Raw genomic sequence first — 24,777 nt, 5'->3', positions numbered from 1 at the left:
TTTCTAATAGAGTTGGAATCCGAACCCCTAAAAATGAAAAGGAAATCCTAGCGACACCCCAAGGCCAACCAAAGTGGAAATTCAGCTCTTCTAGTGCAGAGACCTCCAATTGAGATGAAGGGAGGTCCCCCTCTTCTTTGTGATCGCCCATCGTGGAGTTGATGTCAGGTCTAGAACATGTTCCATTGTTCAACTGGCAGAGAAGAGGGACCAAGGTGTTTTTTTTTTAAGACAGGTACTGAGATGGTGCAGATGGTGATGTTGGCCTTTAGTGGGGTCACAATTGTAGAAGTCTTCTAAAAAAAAAAAAGTTCTAAAGTTTGGGTTCTGAATTGAGAAGTTGGAATTTGGGCCAATCCAAAAAAGTATGGATATGCTGCATCCCTAATTCTCATGCTATCCATTGTCCTTACACCATATTAACTGGTGAACTTCCCCGTTCTCCAAATATTCTGTACGCCACCTCCTCCCAGAAGGTCTCTGCTGGGATATGTAAATGAGTGTTTATGCAAATGAACCCCACAGGGATTGGATACGGTTAATAGGACTCGAACCCCAGTATGTAATAAAGGGCAAGGCGTTGGCTTGGCTGCTGCACCTCAATCAAGTAAGTTGTAAATGCTGCATGCTGATTGGTTGCCATAAGTAACTAGTACCCCTCCCTCCTCACAGAAAGCAGGGAAATCCGCCGGCCTCCTGTACTTGTAGCAGTAACAATACTGACTTCTGTGTTTTCATATTGTTCTGGGCGGCCTGGTCAAAGCTCGGATGAACTTTTTGTTATTTTGCTCCTAGTGGATGTTTTTAATCTTGATGTTCTTGGGGACTAGAATGTGAGGGGTGACTTGCTATATGTCCCTCCCATATGGAGGGACCTTTCTCTAGAGGTGAGCACCTGCTTCTTTTCCTACTTACCAGGACCTCAGTGGCTGTTCCTTGTCCTAAAGCTCAGCTCCTCTAACTCAAACCCTGAGCCCCAGCTCTGTCCCACTTCTTCCATCCCCAGACCCCCAAAAAAGCCATTGGTTTTCTCAGGTCCATCCCTACTCAAATGGTTTCTGTTTTTAAAGCCAACCCCTGCTCAGTTCCCCTCTTCATACCAAGAGGTGTCAAGATCCTCCATTCAATGAGGCCTACTCAATGTCTTCTGAGAACTTTCCCTTACAACCTGCTCCTCCAAAACGCCCTGTCATCCCTACTTCTGTTGACTTCTAAGCAACATCCAAAATCTACCAACCAAAGGGCCAGGCCATAAGACATTCAGCACTGGGTACATTTGTAGTTCTCCAAGTGCCATGATGAGGAATGACCTGGGAGCAACAAGGTGTGTCCAGCAGAGCTTCAGAGTTAACAGGTGGGTGATCAGGTATGGAATGGCACCCATTGAGACACATCAACAGCTCAGAGCAGTGGGTTATTCAGACCTCAGAACAAAATTTTATGACACCCCTAAAACCTTTGGGGAGAATAATATAGATAAATTGTGTAGATCTGGTCCCTACAGTAGAGTAGAGTTGGACTGGTCAGCTGGGATACTGGGGAAGTCCCTAGTGGGCCCTGGTCTGGAACTCAGCATTTACAACCTCTGCTATAGGACGGAGTAGAGGGTGGGAATGTGTTCAGTCTGTACCAGAAGAGGTGTTTATTGGAAAACTAAAGGTCTTGACTGAGGAACAATCTCACTGATGAGAAACTGGGCTTTTCCCACTTTCCAAGCCTAACTACCTCCAGGGCTTGACATAAACAAGACCTGTTCACAAGAGCTTACAATCCAAGGACATGCAGACTCTGGGGCTTTTCATTTTCTCCAGTTTGGAGCTACCTGGCCTCCTTAATTCAATCTCGAAGAGAATACACAACAACAACAAAAAGCTAATTGAGGGGGGACCATGGCTTTATTGCCGATTTCTTTATACACTAACATGTAAACATGGGTTAATCTCTCTGGAGACTCTAGATCTATGGTCAGGTCAGTGTTGGACATCCCCTCGTTACATGACCGCCAATAGAGAGGTCCTGCTTCTTCCACTGGGACCAACTGTCTTCTGCAATGAGCTGGTGAAGGTTTTTGTGGCACCTGCAGGGTAAGAGGAGTTTTAGCCAAAATATGTTTTTTTTTCAAGGGAAATTTACCATTATAGGGAGAGAAAAATGAACATCTCTGGGGTTGGGTGTGTTTCACCAAAGCCAACCCATTTAAGAGGAACTATAATTTGGTGGGTGCTGCTGAGATGGGAAAGCGTTATATATAGACTCCAATGAAACCTTAAGTGTTGGCTGTCCTAATGAAAGGGAATTGAGATCATACCCCAAATATTCCCTGTTCTCGAATCGAGCTCCTCCCCTGAGGCAGGCGGAGCTAAGTAAGCCTTGCAATGGCCGCTCTGGGCTACTGCTTCCCCTTTCACCCTCGTCCGCTCCAGGGAAATCCGGTGCCTCGTCTCTTTGTCGACAAACCCTGAGGCAAAAAACAAAAAAATGGTCATTGAATCCAAATGGAAATCAAATTAATTGTGGGGCAAGGGTAACAGTCTACCCCATGGTCCCACCATCCCATAACCCTGTCTGGAAGAGAGAATGCCCTTTAGCTTCAAGAGTTTTTGGTTGCTCAGCTCCCTCTAAAAGCAATTTGCTTTTTATAGTGTTTACCTATTGATTTATTTAATGCTTGTGGGCTGAACCCCACCCCAGGTTTGTGTGTTTGCGGCTGGAAGATTTAGAGTTTTTTTTCCCTTGAAGCCAAGTGGCTTCTTCAGTTTAATGTTGGAAAGGGGAAAAAAACTCTAAAGGTCCAGTTGCGTTTGAGTTAATTCCACTACATACTGTACATCATGACCTGGATGAATGAGAATCTTCATAGACTATAGTTGCAATCAGAGCATGAGATGTAGTACCATACAGTGTCCAGCAGAGGGCCCTGCTGCTAAACCTACAGAACTGATGGTGTTGTTATGGGTGAATCCGACTCCTTATGGGGAGAAAAGTGCAAGTGCAGCGCCCCCACCTGGACTCGGTCTCTTCCTCCTCCTCCTGCAGCCGGAGTTGTGCCTGTTTTACACAGCAAAGCATGAAGAACACACACATGGTGAGGATGATGAGACAGCTGACCAGCGACACGATGACTGCCAGGCGGAAACCTCTGTGATAATCCTGGGGGATCGCTAGGGGAGAGAGGGACAAGATGATCTGAGGGTCTCGTAGCACACAATAAGCTATTCCCCCTTATTGTACTGTCTAAGGGAATCAATATGGCACCTCCCTCCTCCCATATGTATAAATACAAATATACAGAGAAGGAATGTTCTGGGCACACAATAAGCTATACCCTCATACTGTACTGTCTAAGGGAATCAATATGGCACCTCCTCCCATATGTATAAATACAAATATACAGAGAAGGAATGTTCTGGGCACACAATAAGCTATTCCCCCTTATTGTACTGTCTAAGGGAATCAATATGGCACCTCCCTCCTCCCATATGTATAAATACAAATATACAGAGAAGGAATGTTCTGGGCACACAATAAGCTATACCCTCATACTGTACTGTCTAAGGGAATCAATATGGCACCTCCTCCTCCCATATGTATAAATACAAATATACAGAGAAGGAATGTTCTGGGCACACAATAAGCTATACCCTCATACTGTCCTGTCTATGGGAATCAATATGGCACCTCCTCCCATATGTATAAATACAAATATACAGAGAAGGAATGTTCTGGGCACACAATAAGCTATACCCTCATACTGTACTGTCTATGGGAATCAATATGGCACCTCCTCCCATATGTATAAATACAAATATACAGAGAAGGAATGTTCTGGGCACACAATAAGCTATTCCCCCTTATTGTACTGTCTAAGGGAATCAATATGGCACCTCCCTCCTCCCATATGTATAAATACAAATATACAGAGAAGGAATGTTCTGGGCACACAATAAGCTATACCCTCATACTGTACTGTCTAAGGGAATCAATATGGCACCTCCTCCATATGTATAAATACAAATATACAGAGAAGGAATGTTCTGGGCACACAATACGCTATACCCTCATACTGTACTGTCTAAGGGAATCAATATGGCACCTCCCTCCTCCCATATGTATAAATACAAATATACAGAGAAGGAATGTTCTGGGCACACAATAAGCTATACCCTCATACTGTCCTGTCTATGGGAATCAATATGGCACCTCCTCCCATATGTATAAATACAAATATACAGAGAAGGAATGTTCTGGGCACACAATAAGCTATTCCCCCTTATTGTACTGTCTAAGGGAATCAATATGGCACCTCCCTCCTCCATATGTATAAATACAAATATACAGAGAAGGAATGTTCTGGGCACACAATAAGCTATACCCTCATACTGTACTGTCTAAGGGAATCAATATGGCACCTCCTCCCATATGTATAAATACAAATATACAGAGAAGGAATGTTCTGGGCACACAATAAGCTATACCCTCATACTGTACTGTCTAAGGGAATCAATATGGCACCTCCTCCCATATGTATAAATACAAATATACAGAGAAGGAATGTTCTGGGCACACAATACGCTATACCCTCATACTGTACTGTCCTATGGGAATCAATATGGCACCTCCTCCCATATGTATAAATACAAATATACAGAGAAGGAATGTTCTGGGCACACAATAAGCTATACCCTCATACTGTACTGTCTATGGGAATCAATATGGCACCTCCTCCCATATGTATAAATACAAATATACAGAGAAGGAATGTTCTGGGCACACAATAAGCTATACCCTCATACAGTACTGTCTAAGGGAATCAATATGGCAACCTCCTCCTCCCATATGTATAAATACAAATATACAGAGAAGGAATGTTCTGGGCACACAATAAGCTATACCCTCATACTGTACTGTCTAAGGGAATCAATATGGCACCTCCTCCTCCCATATGTATAAATACAAAATATACAGAGAAGGAATGTTCTGGGCACACAATAAGCTATACCCTCATACTGTACTGTCTAAGGGAATCAATATGGCACCTCCTCCTCCCATATGTATAAATACAAATATACAGAGAAGGAATGTTCTGGGCACACAATAAGCTATACCCTCATACTGTACTGTCTAAGGGAATCAATATGGCACCTCCTCCTCCCATATGTATAAATACAAATATACAGAGAAGGAATGTTCTGGGCACACAATAAGCTATACCCTCATACTGTACTGTCTAAGGGAATCAATATGGCACCTCCTCCTCCCATATGTATAAATACAAATATACAGAGAAGGAATGTTCTGGGCACACAATAAGCTATACCCTCATACTGTACCCCATCCTTATCTCCTTACCCTCACATTGGGGTTGGGGTTCACTCCATTGGGGGGTTTCTTCTCTGAGAAGGCATCTGACCTTGCCACTGCCAATCAGCTGAAATCCTTGCTGACACCGGAACAGAACCAGGGAACCCACCGAGCGCCCTGTCCCCTCAGCCACATGAAAGGAGCCATCTAGGGGTGACAGGACAGAAGGGCAGAGAGCTGGACCTACATTAGAAATGAACAGGAGACACTGGTTATGTTTGGAACAATGATGATTTATTTATCTTTTCATGAAACATTATTCCCATCAGTCGCTGACAAATGATTTTACAATCTAAGGTCCCTATCACATTCCTCTCAGTCCTGGCCACAGTGAGCTTACAATCTAAGGTCCCTATCACATTCCTCTCAGTCCTGGCCACAGTGAGCTTACAATCTAAGGTCCCTATCATATTCCTCTCAGTCCTTGCCCCAGTGAGCTTACAATCTAAGGTCCCTATCATATTCCTCTCAGTCCTTGCCTCAGTGAGCTTACAATCTAAGGTCCCTATCATATTCCTCTCAGTCCTTGCCCCAGTGAGCTTACAATCTAAGGTCCCTATCACATTCCTCTCAGTCCTTGCCACAGTGAGCTTAAAATCTAAGATCCATTCACATTCCCATCAGTCCTTGCCCCAGTGAGTTTACAATCTAAGGTCCCTATCGCATTCCCATCAGTCCCTGCCCCATTAATCTTACAATCTAAGGCCCCTATCACATTCCAATCCGGCCTTGCCCCAGTGAGCTTACAATCGAAGGTCCCTATCATTTTGCCATCACTCCTTTCCCCAGTGAGTTTACAATCTAAGGTCCCATCACATACCCATCACTCTCTGCCCCAGTGAGCTTACAGTCTATTGACCCTATCACATTCCCATCCAGCCTTGCCCCAGTGAGCTTGCAATCTAAGGTCCCTTTAATATTCCCATCACTCTCATCTTCAATGAGCAGTTCATTCAGGATCCAATTAACTTCCCTCTACATCTTTGGATTGTGGGAGAGTAAAAAGAATCCTGTTGTTTTATTGGTTATTCTTTCGGAATCCACAGAGATTCATAAGTGAAGATATTTGTTTATTCTGCTTTTCTACTTTTGTATAAGAAAACCACTCAGCCTGTGATCTCTCCCTCCATCTCCCCAATAATAAAGGGGAGTAGAACGTTCATCAATAGCAAACAGCAGCCACAATGAAGCAGCACTGTGAGCTCACTTCACGCTCAGGAGAGAACACTGACGCTCTTCCTCGTGGTTTGTGAGTTCAGACACTTTCGAGCACATTTCACCAGGTACAACCTATAGAAATGATCCCTGAAAGTATAGTCTTACTGATACATTGTAACAAGCGCCCACCACCCAGGGACGGACCCTCTTTACTCTCGAGGCGACATAAATCCATAGTTACACTCAGCCCCCCATTAGAGACTGCACCCCCACATTTATTGCTCTACAACAACATTACTAACTTAGTACAACATGTAAAGCTACAGAAACACAACGATTAGTGCAGAATTGTAGTGTTTAGCTTCTCTCGGCTGCTCATTTGCATGTGTCACACCCACCTGACCCGCCCACCAATTAATCAGGAGGAAACATCTGTCGCAGTCACGGCTCTTATTTGACATGTGACCAGTGGTGTAGCTATTGGGGGAGCACCCACATGGGACCCGTTGGAGACACAGGAACATGTTCAGAGGGTGAAGCCCCTTTTATTGGGTCCCTTTCAGGGGTCTAAAGACTTCCCCTCCCTTATGTTCCTTGTGGCTTGAGGATCGGGGCAAAGGGACCCCACTAGCCTTACATGCAGAGGATTGTGGGAAGCGTTTTCTCCTGGGGGGGGGTAGAGGACATAGTGGCCACCCTAGCCTTGTGCTGAAGGTGGGTCCAAAGATTCTTGCTATGCAGGTCTCCTGGGCACGTGACAGAAGCTGATAGGCCCTTAATGATCACCTGATTGCACCTCACACCCAAAAAATTCACTGAGTTTACACAGTGAAATTCCTTTTAGGCCTTTTGCCACATCCTTTATCCGTGATTAAATAGACATACCAGTAACATCACTACAGAAAAGGACAATGAGAATATTAACCCTCAGACATGCCAAAAAAATTAATGAAGTGAATTATGAGCACATTAACTGGACATATGTCGATAACATCACTGCAGCAATGGATTATCAGCACATTAACCCCACATATGCCAGTAACATCACTGCAGCAATGAATTATGAGCACATTAACCCCCCACATGCCAGTAACATCACTGCAGAAAGGATTATGAGCACATTAACCCCACACATGCCAGTAACATCACTGCAGCAATGAATTATGAGCACATTAACCCCACACATGCCCATAATATCACTTCAGTAAATTATGAGGACATTAAACCTAGTCATGCCAGCAAGGTCACTGCAGAAACGGTCAATGAACATATTTACCCTAAACATGCAAGATCACTACAGAAATAGATTATGACCCCAGACATGCAAGTAAGGTCACTGCAGAAAATGACTAATAAACATATTAACCCCACACATGACAATATGATCACTGCAGATAATGGAAGATTGAAAGCATTGCCTCTCCCACTTTTGCTCAAGTAGTATGCTACATCTTTTTTTCTTTCAGTGTTTCCAAGCCCATAAACATTATCTTTAACTTTATTCATCTTTTTCCAGAGAAAAAGTTATTCTGGCAGTCTGCAATGTTTGGGACCCAGGGGGTCCAGCAAGAAGGCAGAGACCAGAATAAGGGAGGAAGGCAGGTGAGCAGTTAACTAGATCCATTGTAAAAATGAAAGATGGTCTTGTGTTCCACTGAGGATTTTTTAATTTGAGACATTGCTGACAGCGGCATTTATTGGGGGCCAAGTAGGGAGGTGATTAGATTGTCCAGATGGTAGAAAGAGAGAATGGAAGAGAAAAGGAAAGAGAGAATGGGAGAGAGAACGGAAGAGAGAATGAAAGAGAAAATGAAAGAGAGAATGGGAGAGAGAAGGGGAGAGAGAATGGGAAGAGAATGGGAAAGAGAATGAAAGAGATCATGGGAAAGAGAATGGAAAAGAGAATGGAAGAGAGAATGCGAGAGAGAATGAAAGAGAGAATGGGAGAGAAAATGAAAAAGAGAATGGGAGAGAGAATGAAAGAGAGAATGGGAAAGAGAATGGGAGAGAGAATGAAAGAGAGAATGAAAGAGAGAATGGGAGAGAGAATGAAAGAGAGAATGGGAGAAAAAATGAAAGAGAGAATGGGAAAGAGAATGGGAGAGAGAATGAAAGAGAGAATGGGAGAGAAAATGGAAGAGAGAATGGGAGAGAGAATGAAAGAGAGAATGAGAAAGAGAATGAAAGAGAGAATGGGAGAGAGAATGAAAGAGAGAATGGGAGAGAAAATGAAAGAGAGAATTTGAGAGAGAATGGAAGAGAGAATGGAAGAGAGAATGGGGGAGAGGATGGGAAAGAGAATGAAAGGGAGAATGAAAGAGAGAATGGGAGAGAGAATAAAAGAGAGAATGGGAAAGAAAATGAAAGAGAAAATGGGAGAGAGAATGGAAGAGAGAATGAAAAAGAGAATGGAAAAGAGAATGAAAGAGAGAATGGGAAAGAGAATGAAAGAGAGAATGGGAGAGAAAACGAAAGAGAGAATTTGAGAGAGAATGGAAGAGAGAATGGGAGAGAGAATGGGAGAGAGAATGGGAGAAAGAATGGGAGAAAGAATGGGAGAGAGAATGGGAGAGAGAATGGGAGAGAGAATGGAAGAGAGAATGGGGGAGAGGATGGGAAAGAGAATGAAAGGGAGAATGAAAGAGAGAATGGGAGAGAGAATGAAAGAGAGCATGGGAAAGAAAATGAAAGAGAGAATGGGAGAGAGAATGGAAGAGAGAATGAAAAAGAGAATGGAAGAGAGAATGAAAGAGAGAATGGGAGAGAAAATGAAAGAGAGAATTTGAGAGAGAATGGAAGAGAGAATGGGAGAGAGAATGGAAGAGAGAATGGGAGAGAGAATGGAAGAGAGAATGAAAGAGAGAATGGGGGAGAGGATGGGAAAGAGAATGAAAGGGAGAATGAAAGAGAGAATGGGAGAGAAAATGAAAGAGAGAATGGGAAAGAGAATTGAAGAGAGAATGAAAGAGAGAATGGGAGAGAAAATGAAAGAGAGCATTTGAGAGAGAAAATGAAAGAGAGAATGGGAGAGAAAATGAAAGAGAGAATGGGAGAGAAAATAAAAGAGAGAATGGGAAAGAGAATGGAAGAGAGAATGGGAGAGAAAATGAAAGAGAGAATTTGAGAGAGAATGAAAGAGAGAATGGGAGAGAAAATGAAAGAGAGAATTTGAGAGAGAATGGAAGAGAGAATGAAAGAGAGAATGGGAGAGAAAATGAAAGAGAGAATTTTAGAGAGAATGGAAGAGAGAATGAAAGAGAGAATGAAAGAGAGAATGGGAGAGAAAATGAAAAAGAGAATGGAAGAGAGAATGGGAGAGAGAATGGAAGAGAGAATGAAAGAGAGAATGGGAGAGAAAATGAAAGAGAGAATTTGAGAGAGAATGGAAGAGAGAATGAAAGAGAGAATGGGAGAGAAAATGAAAGAGAAAATGGGAGAGAGAATGGAAGAGAGAATGGGGGAGAGAATGGGAGAGAGAATGGTAAAGAGAAGGAAGGAGTGAAGGGGTGAGAGAACAGAAGAGAGAATGATAGAGCCGAGCTGTCAGCGGGGACCTGCACATGTATGATCTTCCCATATGTGTAACTACAGAGAAAGCCGACCCTGTGCTACAATATATATTAGTAAAACAAGACAACCTCTGGATTTTGGGGACCTCACCACTTTTTTAGTTTCTTTTTTAATATCATGTTCTCAGTAAAGAAACGATTTACCTTATAAAAACAACTGTTACTTTATTGAAAATCTTCAGCCCCACTTTTACATTCAGTTTAATTCTATTTTTTCACCAATAGTAAGAAAACCACTCAGCCTGTGTTCTCTCCCTCCATCTCCCCCATAATAAAGGGGAGCAGAACGTTCATCAATAGCAAACAGCAGCCACAATGAAGCAGCACTGTGAGCTCACTTCACGCTCAGGAGAGAACACTGACGCTCTTCCTCGTGGTTTGTGAGTTCAGACACTTTCGAGCACATTTCACCAGGTACAACCTATAGAAATGATCCCTGAAAGTATAGTCTTACTGATACATTGTAACAAGCGCCCACCACCCAGGGACGGACCCTCTTTCCTCTCGAGGCGACATAAATCCATAGTTACACTCAGCCCCCCATTAGAGACTGCACCCCCACATTTATTGCTCTACAACAACATTACTCACTTAGTACAACATGTAAAGCTACAGAAACACAATGATTAGTGCAGAATTGTAGTGTTCAGTTTCCCCCAGCTGCTCATTTGCATGTGTCACACCCACCTGACCCGCCCACCAATCAATCAGGAGGAAACATCTGTCGCAGTCACTTCTGGATTTGGTCAGGCTCTCGGCAGGGGATTGGCTGTTTGGGACATGTGACCTAAAACCTTGTGGCTCTTGTTTGACATGTGACCAGTGGTGTAGCTATTGGGGGAGCACCCACATGGGACCCATCAAAGACACAGGAACATGTTCAGAGGGTGAAGCCCCTTTTATTGGGTCCCTTTCAGGGGTCTAAAGACTTCCCCTCCCTTACGTTCCTTGTAGCTGGAGGATCGGTGCAAAGGGACCCCACTAGCCTTACATGCAGAGGATTGTGGGAAAGGTTTGCCCCTAGAGGGGGTAGAGGACATAGTGGCCACCCTAGCCAGGTCTGGACTGAGAATTAAAATAGGCCCTGACATTGCAGGTACACAGAGGAATAATGACTTTCTATGGCACCTTATAGCAGCCCCTCTGGCATTTGCCAGGACCCACAGATTATCAGTCCGGGCCTGACCCTTGTGCTGAAGGTGGGTCCAAAGATTCTTGCTATGCAGGTCTCCTGGGCACGTGACAGACGCTGAAAGGCCCGCAATGAATTATGAGCACATTAACCCCACACACGCCAGTAACATCACTGCAGCAGATTATGAGCACATTAAACCTAGTCATGCCAGCAAGGTCACTGCAGAAATGGTCAATGAACATTTTTACCCTAACCATGCAAGATCACTACAGAAATTGATTATGACCCCAGACATGCAAGTAAGGTCACTGCAGAAAATGACTTAAGCTGCCCATAGACCATGGGCGGATTTTTCACCTGCCTGACACCTCAAAGAAAAGAGAAAAAAAAATCTCCCTTACTGAATGGGGAAAACTCCTGCCCTGTGTCTCTGCAAACTCTGATGCTGTAGAAAATCAGCTACACTCCGATTGGGGCTTTCCCCTTGAAGCTTTTCCAATCAGAGCACACCTCTCATAACTGACTGTAAAATAGACCAATCAGCACACAGAAGAGGGCGGGCCTGTGGACACTTTAGGAACTGAAGGAGCGACAGAAGAGAAGGCAGATGCAGAAAGTAGATGAGCAGCCCTAAAATGAGTGCATACCTCCCAACCAGGACCGCCATCAGAAATCGCAGGGCCCCAAACGACAACATTTCCTGGGCCCCCTGGGCTACGTCCACCTGCAAGCCCCACCTACAGGTCCGCCCTCCCCACCACACAGTAAAAAAAAACCAAAAAAATATTGGTGGCTAGGGTTCCCACATGTTAATAAAAAATAAAAAGATATTGGTGGTCAGGGCCCCCCATAAAAAACATTTGTGGTCAGGGCCCCCCCATTAAAAAATATTGGTGGCTAGGACCCCACATGAGAAAAAAATTGTTGGCCAGGCCCCCCCCCCCCACAATATAAGAAAATTGGTGGCCAGGGCCCCTTTAAGTCCATGCCTTCCCGAAGTCAGCAGCTCTCAGAAAGATGGGGGCCCGGCTAATCAAGTAGGTGTGGCGTGGCCGGGCCCCCCTTAACCTCGGGGGCCCCCTACAACTCTCCCCCCTGTCGGCTGCCCTGCTCCCAACTGTCCCTTTTTCGGAGGGACAGTCCCTCATTTGTACTGGAAAGTCCCTCTTTTCTCTGCACTGAACAGCCAGAAAAAGAAACAAAGTTTCTCACTTAATTGGCTTTTAGCAGAGAGCCCAGAACAGCCAACAGGTGCAAATAAGATACGTTGTAACAATTTTGAGACACAAAAACACAGTTTAGATAAGGAGAAATATTTTCAAACTTTCATAACCTGCCAAATTTTGTAAAACGAACATGGTAATTAGGGGGTGTGGCCACAGAAAGGGGTGTGGTCAAAAAAAATTGCTGCGCTACGTGCGGGAAAAAAAAATTTGTCCCTCTTTTTACTTCCAAAATGTTGGGAGGTATGTGAGTGTCATTATAAATCCACTTGTGTTGTCACTGATAAATCTTTCTCAACCCTGAACTGGCTTCTATGGCGTTTAATGGAGGGAAAATAAGTCATTTTAAAAAACCATGATGACTTCTGTTAAAACAGGGTCTAATATAAGAACATCTGCCAGGAATCCTATTTTAGGACAGAGACACGCTCAGATTTGGGGAGATTAGTTGCCCGGCAACAAATATCCTCTTTTTTGGGCAACTAATCTCCCCAAACTGCCTTCCCCTGCCTTCGTTTTCCGAAGTTGCCTCACGAGGAAACTTTGGGCGATTTCGTAAGATGAAGCGCTCCGAGTGATGTACATTCTAGCCGGCGGGAAGGCAGGGGAGGCAGTTTGGGGAGATTAGTTGCCCAAAGAAGAGGAGATTTGTTGCCGGGCAACTTAAATCAAACTGCTTCATTAGCTGAAATACTCCTAGTAATCTCAGTCGCCCATGCCCCAATCCTAAATTAACCCCTTTCACAATTGAACAATGCACAGTTTTGAATGTTTTTACCCCCTTAATATTTTGATGTCACTGACCCCGGCATCTAAAAATTATTGTTCTGTGAGGTTCAGATTCAGGGTCGGAATGGGCTGGCGGGACACCTGGAAAAACCCTGTAAGCCCCAGCTCTTTTGGGCCCCGTCAGCCCAGACCCGCTCCCTACACAGCCGCTTACCTCCATGACCTGGGTCATGGTCAGGGCCACCATCAGAAATCACGGGGCCCCGTACAGCAAAATGTACTGGGCCCCCCGTCCCCGCCCACCCCCCAGGCCCACCGCAGATCCCGCCCACACCACAGTAAAATGTCCACAAAGACACAACCGCTTAAAATGGTAAACCCCCCACTCACAAAAAAAAAGCCATTGGTGGTCAGGGTCCCCCCATAAATTAAAAAAAAAACTACTGGCACCAGGGGCCCCATAAATGTTTTTTAAAAAAGCATTGGTGGTCAGGCCCCCCCCTATAAGTTAAAAAAAAAAATTTGCACCAGGGGCCCCATAAATGTTTTTTAAAAAAGCATCGGTGGTCAGGGCCCCCCCTATAAGTTAAAAAAAAAACTATTGGCACCATGGGCCCTATAAATGTTTTTAAAAAAAGCATTGGTGGTCAGCCCCCCCCCCCTATAAGTTAAAAAAAAACTATTGGCACCAGGGGCCCCGTAAATGTTTTTCTAAAAAAACATTGGTGGTCAGCCCCCCCCCCTATAAGTTAAAAAAAAACTATTGGCACCAGGGGCCCCATAAATGTTTTTTAAAAAAGCATCGGTGGTCAGGGTCCCCCCTAAAAGTTGAAAAAAAAAACTATTGGCACCAGGGGCCCCATAAATGTTTTATAAAAAAAAGCATTGGTGGTCAGCCCCCCCCCCTATAAGTTAAAAAAAAACTATTGGCACCAGGGGCCCCATAAATGTTTTTTAAAAAAGCATCGGTGGTGAGGGTCCTCCCTAAAAGTTGAAAAAAAAACTATTGGCACCAGGGGCCCCATAAATGTTTTTTAAAAAAGCATCGGTGGTCAGGGTCCCCCCTAAAAGTTGAAAAAAAAAACTATTGGCACCATGGGCCCCATAAATGTTTTATAAAAAAAAGCATTGGTGGTCAGGACCCCCCCATAAGTTAAAAAAAAAAAACTATTGGCACCAGGGGCCCCGTAAATGTTTTTCTAAAAAAAATTGGTGGTCAGCCCCCCCCTATAAGTTAAAAAAAAACTATTGGCACCAGAGGCCCCATAAATGTTTTTTAAAAAAGCATCGGTGGTCAGGGTCCCCCCTAAAAGTTGAAAAAAAAAACTATTGGCACCAGGGGCCCCGTAAATGTTTTTCTAAAAAAACATTGGTGGTCAGGGCCCCCCCATAAGTTAAAAAAAGCTATCAGTGCCAGGGACCCCCCCCCCAAAAAAAATCATTGTATAAGTGGGCATTGCACATGGGGATCATTTATCAAGACTGGGCAAATTAGCCCATGGGCAGTAACCCATGGCAACCAATCAAATTGCTGCATTGATTGTTTTACTTGCAGCTGGCTTTAAAAAGCTAATCACTGATTGGTTGCTATAGGTAACTGCCCATGGGCAAATTTGCCCAGTGATGATAAATGAGCCCCACTGTATATAACAGGATCCAGGTTTCTACTGATACCAGCACTGGGCAAACTCTGTTTCTCTGCAAGCTCCAGGATGCTGCCACTCAACTCTCTCTGTGCCATAGAGAAAAGAGCCCAAAGAGGAACTGTGTGCTTACAGGGGCGGGACATAAGGAAGGGAGACGCTGTCATTGGCTGAAAAGCACTGGGGCAGGGCGAGAGTGCAGAGTTAGGGATCGTCTGCCAATTTCATACTGCTGATGAAAACTTCAGTTGTGCATTGTATCACAGCTTGAAATTGAGTTTACTGATCGTGGAACTTGCAGATAATCCCTAACTTTGCCCTTCTCCTCCACATACAATTTTCGGCGCGGCTTCTGGTCTTCAGCACAGTCGGGCCCCCCTTTAGCCCCGGGCCCGGTCCCCCCTGATGGCGGCCCTGGTCACGGTGTGTAGAAAACAGTACGCGCGCATGGTGGTAAACGGCAGTGCAGGGAGCGGGTCTGGGCCGATGGGGCCCAAAAGAGCTGGGGCTTACCCTGGTTTGTGGCTGGGATGGGGGTACAGAGGGTGTTTTGTGGCTGGGGGGGCCCAGGGGATGGTTTGGGGGGGCCCTGAAGCTGCAGACCGGTGGGCCCTGGTGCGATTGTTACTTTTTATTTCTATTTAGACCCTCTTCTACTCATATTTCCATCTCTTGTTTAAGCCACTGCCTGGTTGCTGCAAATAAGACTTTAACAACCCGATTGCTGCTGAAATACCAAATTGGGGAGCTTTTGAGCAAAACTCTAAATAACTATAAAAAAAAAACCACACAAAATAAAAAATGAAGACTAATTGCAAATAATCTTAGAATATTAATGTCTGCATGGTACTAAATGTTCATTTAAAAGTGAAAGTGAAAAATCACCCTCCGCCTATGCCATAGACACAAAGAACCAATCGTTGGAATCATTGAACGAGATCCAATTGTTTGAATGATCTAACGATCGGACGCCCCATCTCCCGACCTGCCACTAACCTTCAGTTAAAAAAGAACAGATCAGCCGATATTAGAAGATGACAGATTACCGGCCGCTCCATCTGTCTGCTGACGGCTTCTCATCTGACTGGCACCGGGGGGACATTCTCCGCATACCCGGACGCGTCTTCTTCCGGAGGCCTAGTGAGGGGGGTTGGATGGATGATCTCCCAGGGGGGAGTCCGCCACCGTCCCTTCTATAAAATGAGCACAAGCGCAGTCCTGGTATTCGCCACCTTTTTTTTCTAACTTCCACACGGGGTTGCAGGTAGGGTCAGGGGGAACAATAGGGGACGAAGAGAGATGGGGGACCCCACGGGGATGCAAGTGTGGCACCCCCTAGAGACTTGCACCTAATCCAGCCCTCGCTTCATTCACTGCACTTCAAGTACAGCTCTCCACTTCTGCCCGCAGTCTGCCACTGAAGATCGTCATTTCGGCAATACACGCAGAGATATTATCAGCAGCCGACAGGAATCTTCTAACCTGTCCGATCCACTGAACGACCAATTGGCACGGTTTGACAGATGTCGGGACACTCCATACACGTTCCGAAAATTGTACGAATCGAGGATTTGTATGATTGGATCTTTGCCTCTATGGCCAGCTTAATAAACACATTAACCCCATACATGCAAGTAAGATCACTGCAGAAAATGACTAATAAACACATTAACCCCATACATGCAAGTAAGATCACTGCAGAAAATGACTAATAAACACATTAACCCCATAAATGCAAGTAAGATCACTACATCAAATAACTAATAAACACATTAACCACAGAATTAAAGAGAGAATGGGAGAGAGCATGTAAGAGAGAATTGGACAGAGAATGGAAAGAGAATGGGATAGAGAAATGGAGTGAGAATGGAAGAGGGAATGGAAGAGGGAATGGAAGAGAGAATAGAAGAGAGAATAGAAGAGAGAAAGGGAGAGAGAAAGGGAGAGAGAATGGGAGAGAAATTGGGAGAGAGAATGGAAGAGAAAATGGAAGAGTGAATGGGAAAGACAATGGGAGAGACAATGGAAGAGAGAATGGGAGAGAGGATGGAAGAGAGAATGGGAGAGAGAATGGAAGAGAGAATTGAAGAGAAAATGGGAGAAAGAATGGAAGAGAGAAAGAGAGAGAGAATGTGGGAGAAAATGGGGGAGAGAATGCGAGAGAGAATGCGAGAGAGAATAGAAGAGAAAATGGGAGGGAGAATGGAAGAGAGAAAGAGAGAGAGAATGTGGGAGAAAATGGGGGAGAGAATGCGAGAGAGAATGCGAGAGAGAATAGAAGAGAAAATGGGAGAGAGAATGGGAGAGAGAATGGAAGAGCCGAGTTGTCAGCGGGGAGCAGCACATGTATGTTCTTCCTATGTATGTGTGGGTTTCCCCAGGGGTGATCCGTGGGCCGATGCCGTCCCCCTCTCCCGCTCCGCGTTTATAAGGTGCTGCACCGCAATATGTTGGTGATATATAAATACATGTTAATAATAATTGTGCGACGAGCGCATTCTGCACTAGCAGAGCCAATTTCTGGTTTAAAAGCCGGAAATTCAGCTCTTAAAGTTACAGGAGGCGACTTTTTGCCGCCCCTTGTAACTGGCCGTTCACTGCCGCCTGAGGTGCTCTCATGGCAGGAACGGCTCTGGGTTTCGCCTGGAATCCCGGGATTCCAACCCACTCCAACACATACAGGCAGGTTAATTGGCTTCTGACAGGTATTCGGAGGCTACAGCAGGTACTGCACTCGGGAGCCCTGCGGCTCAAAACATGTAAAAGTGTGATGTCATGAAAGGGGCGGGGCTTGGGCATGGTGGGCGGTTCAGGTCCTGCCACAACATTGTTTTTTATTTAGTTGTAATTAAATAGTGTTAAAAAAGGTTGAACTCGATGGACATGTGTCTTTTTTCAACCTTACTTACTATATTATGTAATTATTACATTTCCAGCAAAAGAAACAGTTTATCTCATAAAAACAGTTAAATTATTATAAAGCTGTAGCCCCACTTTTACATTCAGTTTAATTCTATTTTTTCACCAACAGTAAGAAAACCACTCAGCCTGTGTTCTCTCCCTCCATCTCCCCAATAATAAAGGGGAGCAGAACATTCATCACTAGCAAACAGCAGCCACAATGAAGCAGCACTGTGAGCTCACTTCACGCTCAGGAGAGAACACTGACGCTCTTCCTCGTGGTTTGTGAGTTCAGACACTTTCAAGCACATTTCACCAGGTACAACCTATAGAAATGATCCCTGAAAGTATAGTCTTACTGATACATTGTAACAAGCTCCCACCACCCAGGGACGGACCCTCTTTCCTCTCGAGGCGACATAAATCCATAGTTACAGTCAGCCCCCCATTAGAGACTGCACCCCCACATTTATTGCTCTACAACAACATTACTCACTTAGTACAACATGTAAAGCTACAGAAACACAATGATTAGTGCAGAATTGTAGTGTTCAGTTTCTCCCGGCTGCTCATTTGCATGTGTCACACCCACCTGACCCACCCACCAATCAATCAGGAGGAAACATCTGTCGCAGTCACTTCTGAATTTGGTCAGGCTCTCAGCAGGGGATTGGCTGTTTGGGACATGTGACCTAAAGCCTTGTGGCTCTTGTCTGACATGTGACCAGTGGTGTAACTATTGGGGAAGCACCCACATGGGACCCTTTGGAGACACAGGAACATGTTCAGAGGGTAAAGCCCCTTTTATTGGGTCCCTTTCAGGGGTCTAAAGACTTCCCCTCCCTTATGTTCCTTGTGGCTGGAGGATCTGGGCAAAGGGACGCCCACTAGCCTTACATGCAGAGAGTTTTGGAAAAGCTTGGGAGAATAGTGGTCACCCTAGCCTTGTGCTGAAGGTGGGTCCAAAGATTCTTGCTATGCAGGTCTCTTGGGCAGGTGACAGAAGCTGATAGGCCCTTAATGATCACCTGATTACACCTCACACTCTTTGCTTGTTTTGCACCTTTTTTGCACTGGGTGGATTTTGAAGCCCCCGAGAACCCACACCCAATCCTAATCCACCATGAGCTCCTATTTCTCTATACCCCCGCCCCCTTGTGATGTCACACAGAAGGGGGTGCGGCAGTCAGAATTGGGGTACTAGGAGATTGCTGCACCCACCCGCAGCCCACAAACTTTGTTCAACCCGCCCAACTTTGAGCTTTGGGTCGACCCAGATATCACTATTTTCTTGGGGTTTTAATTTTAAAAAAAACAGCATTAGATTTAATGAATGTTAAAGGAGAAGGAAACCCCCTGGGCACAAAAACCCTCCCCCCACCCCTGTGTTGCTTCCCCTCCCTCCTCCCCCCTGGCCTACCTGTCCCGCTGGGCAAATGCCCCTAACTTGTTACTTACCCTTCTGCGCAGGTCCAGTCCACGGAGTTCACAGACGCCATCTTCTTCCACGCAATCTTCTTCCTGCTTTGAACGGCGCAGTAGGAGCATTTCGCCGGTACGGATCTACTGCGCATGCGCCGAATGTCACAAAGTTTTCCGATTTCACTTTGTGACTTTTGGCGCATGTGCAGTAGATCCGTACCGGCGAAATGCTCCTACTCCGTGGACTGGACCTGCGCAGAGGGGTAAGTAACAAGTTAGGGGCATTTGCCCAGAGGGACGGGGAGGGTAGCAACACAGGGGAGGGGGGAGGGTTTTTGCACCCAGGGGGTTTCCTTCTCCTTTAAAGATTGCAGTATGGCAGCTTTCACTACTATTATAATAGCAACTATCAGTGTTGGTTTGGGGTACCTGGGGCCTACCAGAGAAACTTACCTCAGGAGCCCCCCAAAACACATTATTGAACCTTTCCTGCGACCGCCAACACCACCCCTGACAGATTTCCCCCCCCATGCTATGTACAAAGATCAGCAGGGTTGTTGCAAGGTGAGGAGAAAGTGAGGCTTGGGACCCCAGAAAATGCCACACCCTTTATCTGTGATTAAATAGACATACCAGTAAGATCACTACAGAAACGGAAAATGCCCATAAAAGGACTGTAGTGAATTATGAGCACATTAACTCCACGCATGCCAGTAACATCACTGCAGAAATGAATTATGAGCACATTAACTCCACACATGCCAGTAACATCACTGCAGCAAAGGATTATGAGCACATTAACCCCACACATGCCAGTAACATCACTGCAGCAAAGGATTATGAGCACATTAACCCCACACATGCCAGTAACATCACTGCAGAAATGAATTATGAGCACATTAACCCCACACATGCCAGTAACATCACTGCAGAAATGAATTATGAGCACATTAACCCCACACATGCCCATAATATCACTGCAGCTATGAATTATGAGCACATTAACCCCACACATGCCCATATCAGTGCAGCAATGGATTATGAGCACATTAACCCCACACATGCCCGTAAAATCACTGCAGAAATGAATTATGAGCACATTAACCCCACACGTCAGTAACATCACTGCAGAAATGAATTATGAGCACATTAACCCCACACATGCCAGTAATATTCTAATAAATAAGAAACCTTTCTCACATCTTTCCTAAGCAGAAGAACATCAGCCTCTTTCTTTCTCCTGACAACTTCCTTGACTACTTGCTGGTCAGACTGGTGGGAAACTGACCAGCAGGTGGCGCTGTTGTAACAAAACTCATTCATATTTACAGCACATGTATCCCTTAATATCTTGGAATTAAATCAAAATAACTAATTAATGTAAATAGCCAAAATGCTTAGAATAGCCCCCTCATCAATTTTACATTGACTTATTTTATAGGTATATTTATCCTTTAGTTCTTCTTTTTCACCAACAATAAGAAAACCACTCAGCCTGTGCTCTCTCCCTCCATCTCCCCAATAATAAAGGGGAGCAGAATGTTCATCAATAGCAAACAGCAGCCACAATGAAGCAGCACTGTGAGCTCACTTCACGCTCAGGAGAGAACACTGACGCTCTTCCTCGTGGTTTGTGAGTTCAGACACTTTCGAGCACATTTCACCAGGTACAACCTATAGAAATGATCCCTGAAAGTATAGTCTTATTGATACATTGTAACAAGCGCCCACCACCCAGGGACGGACCCTCTTTCCTCTCGAGGCGACATAAATCCATAGTTACAGTCAGCCCCCCATTAGAGACTGCACCCCCACATTTATTGCTCTACAACAACATTACTAACTTAGTACAACATGTAAAGCTACAGAAACACAATGATTAGTCCAGAATTGTAGTGTTTAGTTTCTCCCAGCTGCTCATTTGCATGTGTCACACCCACCTGACCCGCCCACCTTTCTTCCAATCAATGTACAGCTTGTGAGATGAGATGAGAACCATGTGCTGCGCGGGGAGATCACTGCTAGTTATACGGCTTCCTTATACCAGGGAATTCTCCTTTTTTGCCGGATTGTTTGGACTAGACTGAATTCTGCACACAAGTTCCAGTAATAGGAATAAAATTAATCAGATACTGTACCCCCTACTGTAAATGATAAGGATATTAGAAGTCACTGAGGGGTTGTTCTGTGACCATAAAAAGACACAAGGCTGCAGGCTGAGTTATACAGGGAACTCTGAGTATCACTCATGTATTATAAGGGATAATGTACCCCCTACTGTAAATGATAAGGATATTAGAAGTCACTGAGGCAGGGGCGCGCCGCCAATGAGGCGAGCTGAGACGCTCGCCTCAGGCGGCAACGCCGAAGCGGTTTCCAGGGGCGGCAAAAAGCCGCTCCTGCACCTTTAAGAGACGAATTTCCGGTTTTTAAACCGGAAATTCGGCTTTACTAATGCGAGAGAGCGCAATTGCGCTCTCCGCATTAGTGTTCCTGCCTCCCCTCCCGACAAGTAAGTCAGCGAGGGGGGGCGGCATTGCAGGAGCCGCCTCAGGCGGCGCTTAGGTCTGAATCGGCGCTGCACTGAGGGGTTGTTCTGTGACCATATAAAGGCACAAGGCTGCAGGCTGAGTTATACAGGGAACTCTAAGTATCACTCATGTATTATAAGGGATAATGTACCCCCTACTGTAAATGATAAGGATATTAGAAGTCACTGAGGGGTTGTTCTGTGACCATATAAAGGCAGAAGGCTGCAGGCTGAGTTATACAGGGAACTCTGAGTATCACTCATGTATTATAAGGGTTAATGTACCCCCTACTGTAAATGATAAGGATATTAGAAGTCACTGAGGGGTTGTTCTGTGACCATATAAAGGCACAAGGCTGCAGGCTGAGTTATACAGGGAACTCTGAGTATCACTCATGTATTATAAGGGATAATGTACCCCCTACTGTAAATGATAAGGATATTAGAAGTCACTGAGGGGTTGTTCTGTGACCATATAAAGGCACAAGGCTGCAGGCTGAGTTATACAGGGAACTCTGAGTATCACTCATGTATTATAAGGGATAATGAACCCCCTACTGTAAATGATAAGGATATTAGAAGTAACGTAGGGGTTGTTCTGTGACCATATAAAGGCACAAGGCTGCAGGCTGAGTTATACAGGGAACTCTGAGTATCACTCATGTATTATAAGGGATAATGTACCCCCTACTGTAAATGATAAGGATATTAGAATTCACTGAGGGGTTCTGTGACCATATAAAGGCACAAGGCTGCAGGCTGAGTTATACAGGGAACTCTGAGTATCACTCATGTATTATAAGGGATAATGTACCCCCTACTGTAAATGATAAGGATATTAGAAGTCACTGAGGGGTTGTTCTGTGACAATAAAAAGACACAAGGCTTCAGGCTGAGTTATACAGGGAACTATGAGTATCACTCATGTATTAAAAGGGATAATGTACCCCCTACTGTAAATGATAAGGATATTAGAAGTCACCGAGGGGTTATGTGACCATATAAAGGCACAAGGCTGCAGGCTGAGTTATACAGGGAACTCTGAGTATCACTCATGTATTATAAGGGATAATGTACCCCCTACTGTAAATGATAAGGATATTAGAAGTCACTGAGGGGTTGTTCTGTGACCATATAAAGGCACAAGGCTGTAGGCTGAGTTATACAGGGAACTCTGAGTATCACTCATGTATTTTAAGGGATAATGTACCCCCTACTGTAAATGATAAGGATATTAGAAGTCACTGAGGGGTTGTTCTGTGACAATAAAAAGACACAAGGCTTCAGGCTGAGTTATACAGGGAACTATGAGTATCACTCATGTATTAAAAGGGATAATGTACCCCCTACTGTAAATGATAAGGATATTAGAAGTCACCGAGGGGTTATGTGACCATATAAAGGCACAAGGCTGCAGGCTGAGTTATACAGGGAACTCTGAGTATCACTCATGTATTATAAGGGATAATGTACCCCCTACTGTAAATGATAAGGATATTAGAAGTCACTGAGGGGTTGTTCTGTGACCATATAAAGGCACAAGGCTGTAGGCTGAGTTATACAGGGAACTCTGAGTATCACTCATGTATTTTAAGGGATAATGTACCCCCTACTGTAAATTATAAGGATGTTAGAATTCACCGAGGGGTTGTTCTGTGACAATAAAAAGACACAAGGCTTCAGGCTGAGTTATACAGGGAACTCTGAGTATCACTCATGCATTATAAGGGATAATGTACCCCCTACTGTAAATGATAAGGATATTAGAAGTCACTGGCTGGGGGGGCACCCATATAAAGGAGGCAGTAGGGCAAGTTATTATGACACTATTATTAGTGGGGGGGATTATTTGTCCTTTTGCACTGAAATTAGTGTGAGTGTCAGAAAAAGGTGACAGTACTAAGGTGTAAATTATATTGTAAGTAAATGAAGATGAAGATTCTGCTTCCCTGCTGCTCATCCCCTGGTGACAGTTCCCTGCAGTTCAGCTCATACTCATACACTGAAGCAATTGGATTAGTCACACAATACAAGTACAGGATATAGGAAAGGGGGGGGTCCCATCTGATGGGCCGGGGGTTTCAACATCAGCAAATTGAGGTAAATAAAGTAAAGAATTTGTTTGAAGTCCCGGGAAATTGTATCAGGGGCTGCACTTCCCATCTGACGCTGATAATATGCTGGGAGTTGTAGACCAGCTGATAATATGCTGGGAGTTGTAGTCCAGCAATGTCTGAGCTCCGTTGCTATGGAAGGTCAGTGACACATTGAGATTTCTCTTACCTGGAGCTTGGCTGCTCTGTGTTGGTGAATCCATGGGGGACGGGGAGTCTGTGGGGTCCCCCAGAAACACAGGAACAAGGGTCAATAAATGTAAGAACAAACAGCCCCAAATCTGAGAAGCCTGATGTGTCATATTCCAGTGAGAAGGAACATCCACAGGGATCAGTGACCCTTCCTCACCCTCCTAAATCCAACTACAATCACATCATCTACTGCCCCCTCCAACCTGCTCTTACTGGCGCTGCCAACACTGATTCCTAATGCTCTCAAATACCGACGGCACTCATCCCTTCTAGTAATTACTCTTCTTACTCACTATATCACTTTACTCTCACTTACTTTCTCTCCCTATTCATTATATCACTTTACTCTCACTTACTTTCTCTCCCTATTCATTATATCACTTTACTCTCACTTACTTACTCTCCCTATTCATTATATCACTTTACTCTCACTTACTTACTCTCCCTATTCATTGTATCACTTTACGCTCACTTACTTACTCTCCCTATTCATTATATCACTTTACGCTCACTTACTTACTCACTCTCCCTATTCATTATATCACTTTACTCTCACTTACTTACTCTCCCTATTCATTATATCACTTTACTCTCACTTACTTACTCTCCCTATTCATTATATAACATTACACTCACTTACTTACTCTCCCTATTCTTTATATCACTTTACTCTCACTTACTTACTCTCCCTATTCATTATATCAATTTACGCTCACTTACTTACTCTCCCTATTCATTATATCACTTTACTCTCACTTACTTACTCTCCCTATTCATTATATTACATTATACTGACTTAC

General features: G+C 44.5%; 1 protein-coding gene and 4 non-coding genes across 5 annotated transcripts; all 5 read right to left on the bottom strand.

Annotated features, from left to right (window-relative positions):
* Positions 1-85: 85 nt before the first annotated feature.
* LOC108704362 lies at positions 86-24,333 on the bottom strand. The gene is made up of 5 exons (XM_041585879.1): positions 23,955-24,333; positions 5,350-5,544; positions 3,005-3,161; positions 2,309-2,458; positions 86-2,077 (listed from the first exon to the last, which is right to left on the bottom strand). The coding sequence occupies exons 1-5, from the start codon at positions 24,085-24,087 to the stop codon at positions 1,966-1,968; spliced, it is 747 nt and encodes a 248-aa protein (XP_041441813.1). The 5' UTR covers positions 24,088-24,333; the 3' UTR covers positions 86-1,965.
* On the bottom strand, positions 6,463-6,682 carry LOC121401753. The gene has a single exon (XR_005966483.1). It is a non-coding gene; the product is annotated as a small nucleolar RNA U3 (small nucleolar RNA).
* Positions 10,321-10,540, bottom strand: LOC121401749. The gene has a single exon (XR_005966479.1). It is a non-coding gene; the product is annotated as a small nucleolar RNA U3 (small nucleolar RNA).
* Positions 17,857-18,076, bottom strand: LOC121401756. The gene has a single exon (XR_005966486.1). It is a non-coding gene; the product is annotated as a small nucleolar RNA U3 (small nucleolar RNA).
* Positions 20,627-20,846, bottom strand: LOC121401759. Its single transcript, XR_005966488.1, has one exon. It is a non-coding gene; the product is annotated as a small nucleolar RNA U3 (small nucleolar RNA).
* Positions 24,334-24,777: the final 444 nt, after the last annotated feature.

The sequence above is a fragment of the Xenopus laevis genome, chromosome 3L (genome assembly GCF_017654675.1).
Source record: "Xenopus laevis strain J_2021 chromosome 3L, Xenopus_laevis_v10.1, whole genome shotgun sequence".
Lineage (NCBI taxonomy): Eukaryota > Metazoa > Chordata > Amphibia > Anura > Pipidae > Xenopus > Xenopus laevis.
The sequence above is the reverse complement of the archived record's forward strand: the minus strand, read 5'-3'. Positions and strand labels throughout refer to the sequence as shown.

Excerpts from the sequence above, each read along its gene's own strand:
- LOC108704362 (XM_041585879.1), bottom strand. The coding sequence starts at position 24,087 with ATGACACATCAGGCTTCTCAGATTTGGGGCTGTTTGTTCTTACATTTA. Across the intron at positions 5,545-23,954 it reads ACAGAGCAGCCAAGCTCCAG|GTCCAGCTCTCTGCCCTTCT; the intron begins GTAAGAGAAATC and ends TTTCTAATGTAG. Across the intron at positions 2,459-3,004 it reads GAGGAAGAGACCGAGTCCAG|GGTTTGTCGACAAAGAGACG; the intron begins GTGGGGGCGCTG and ends TTTTTGCCTCAG.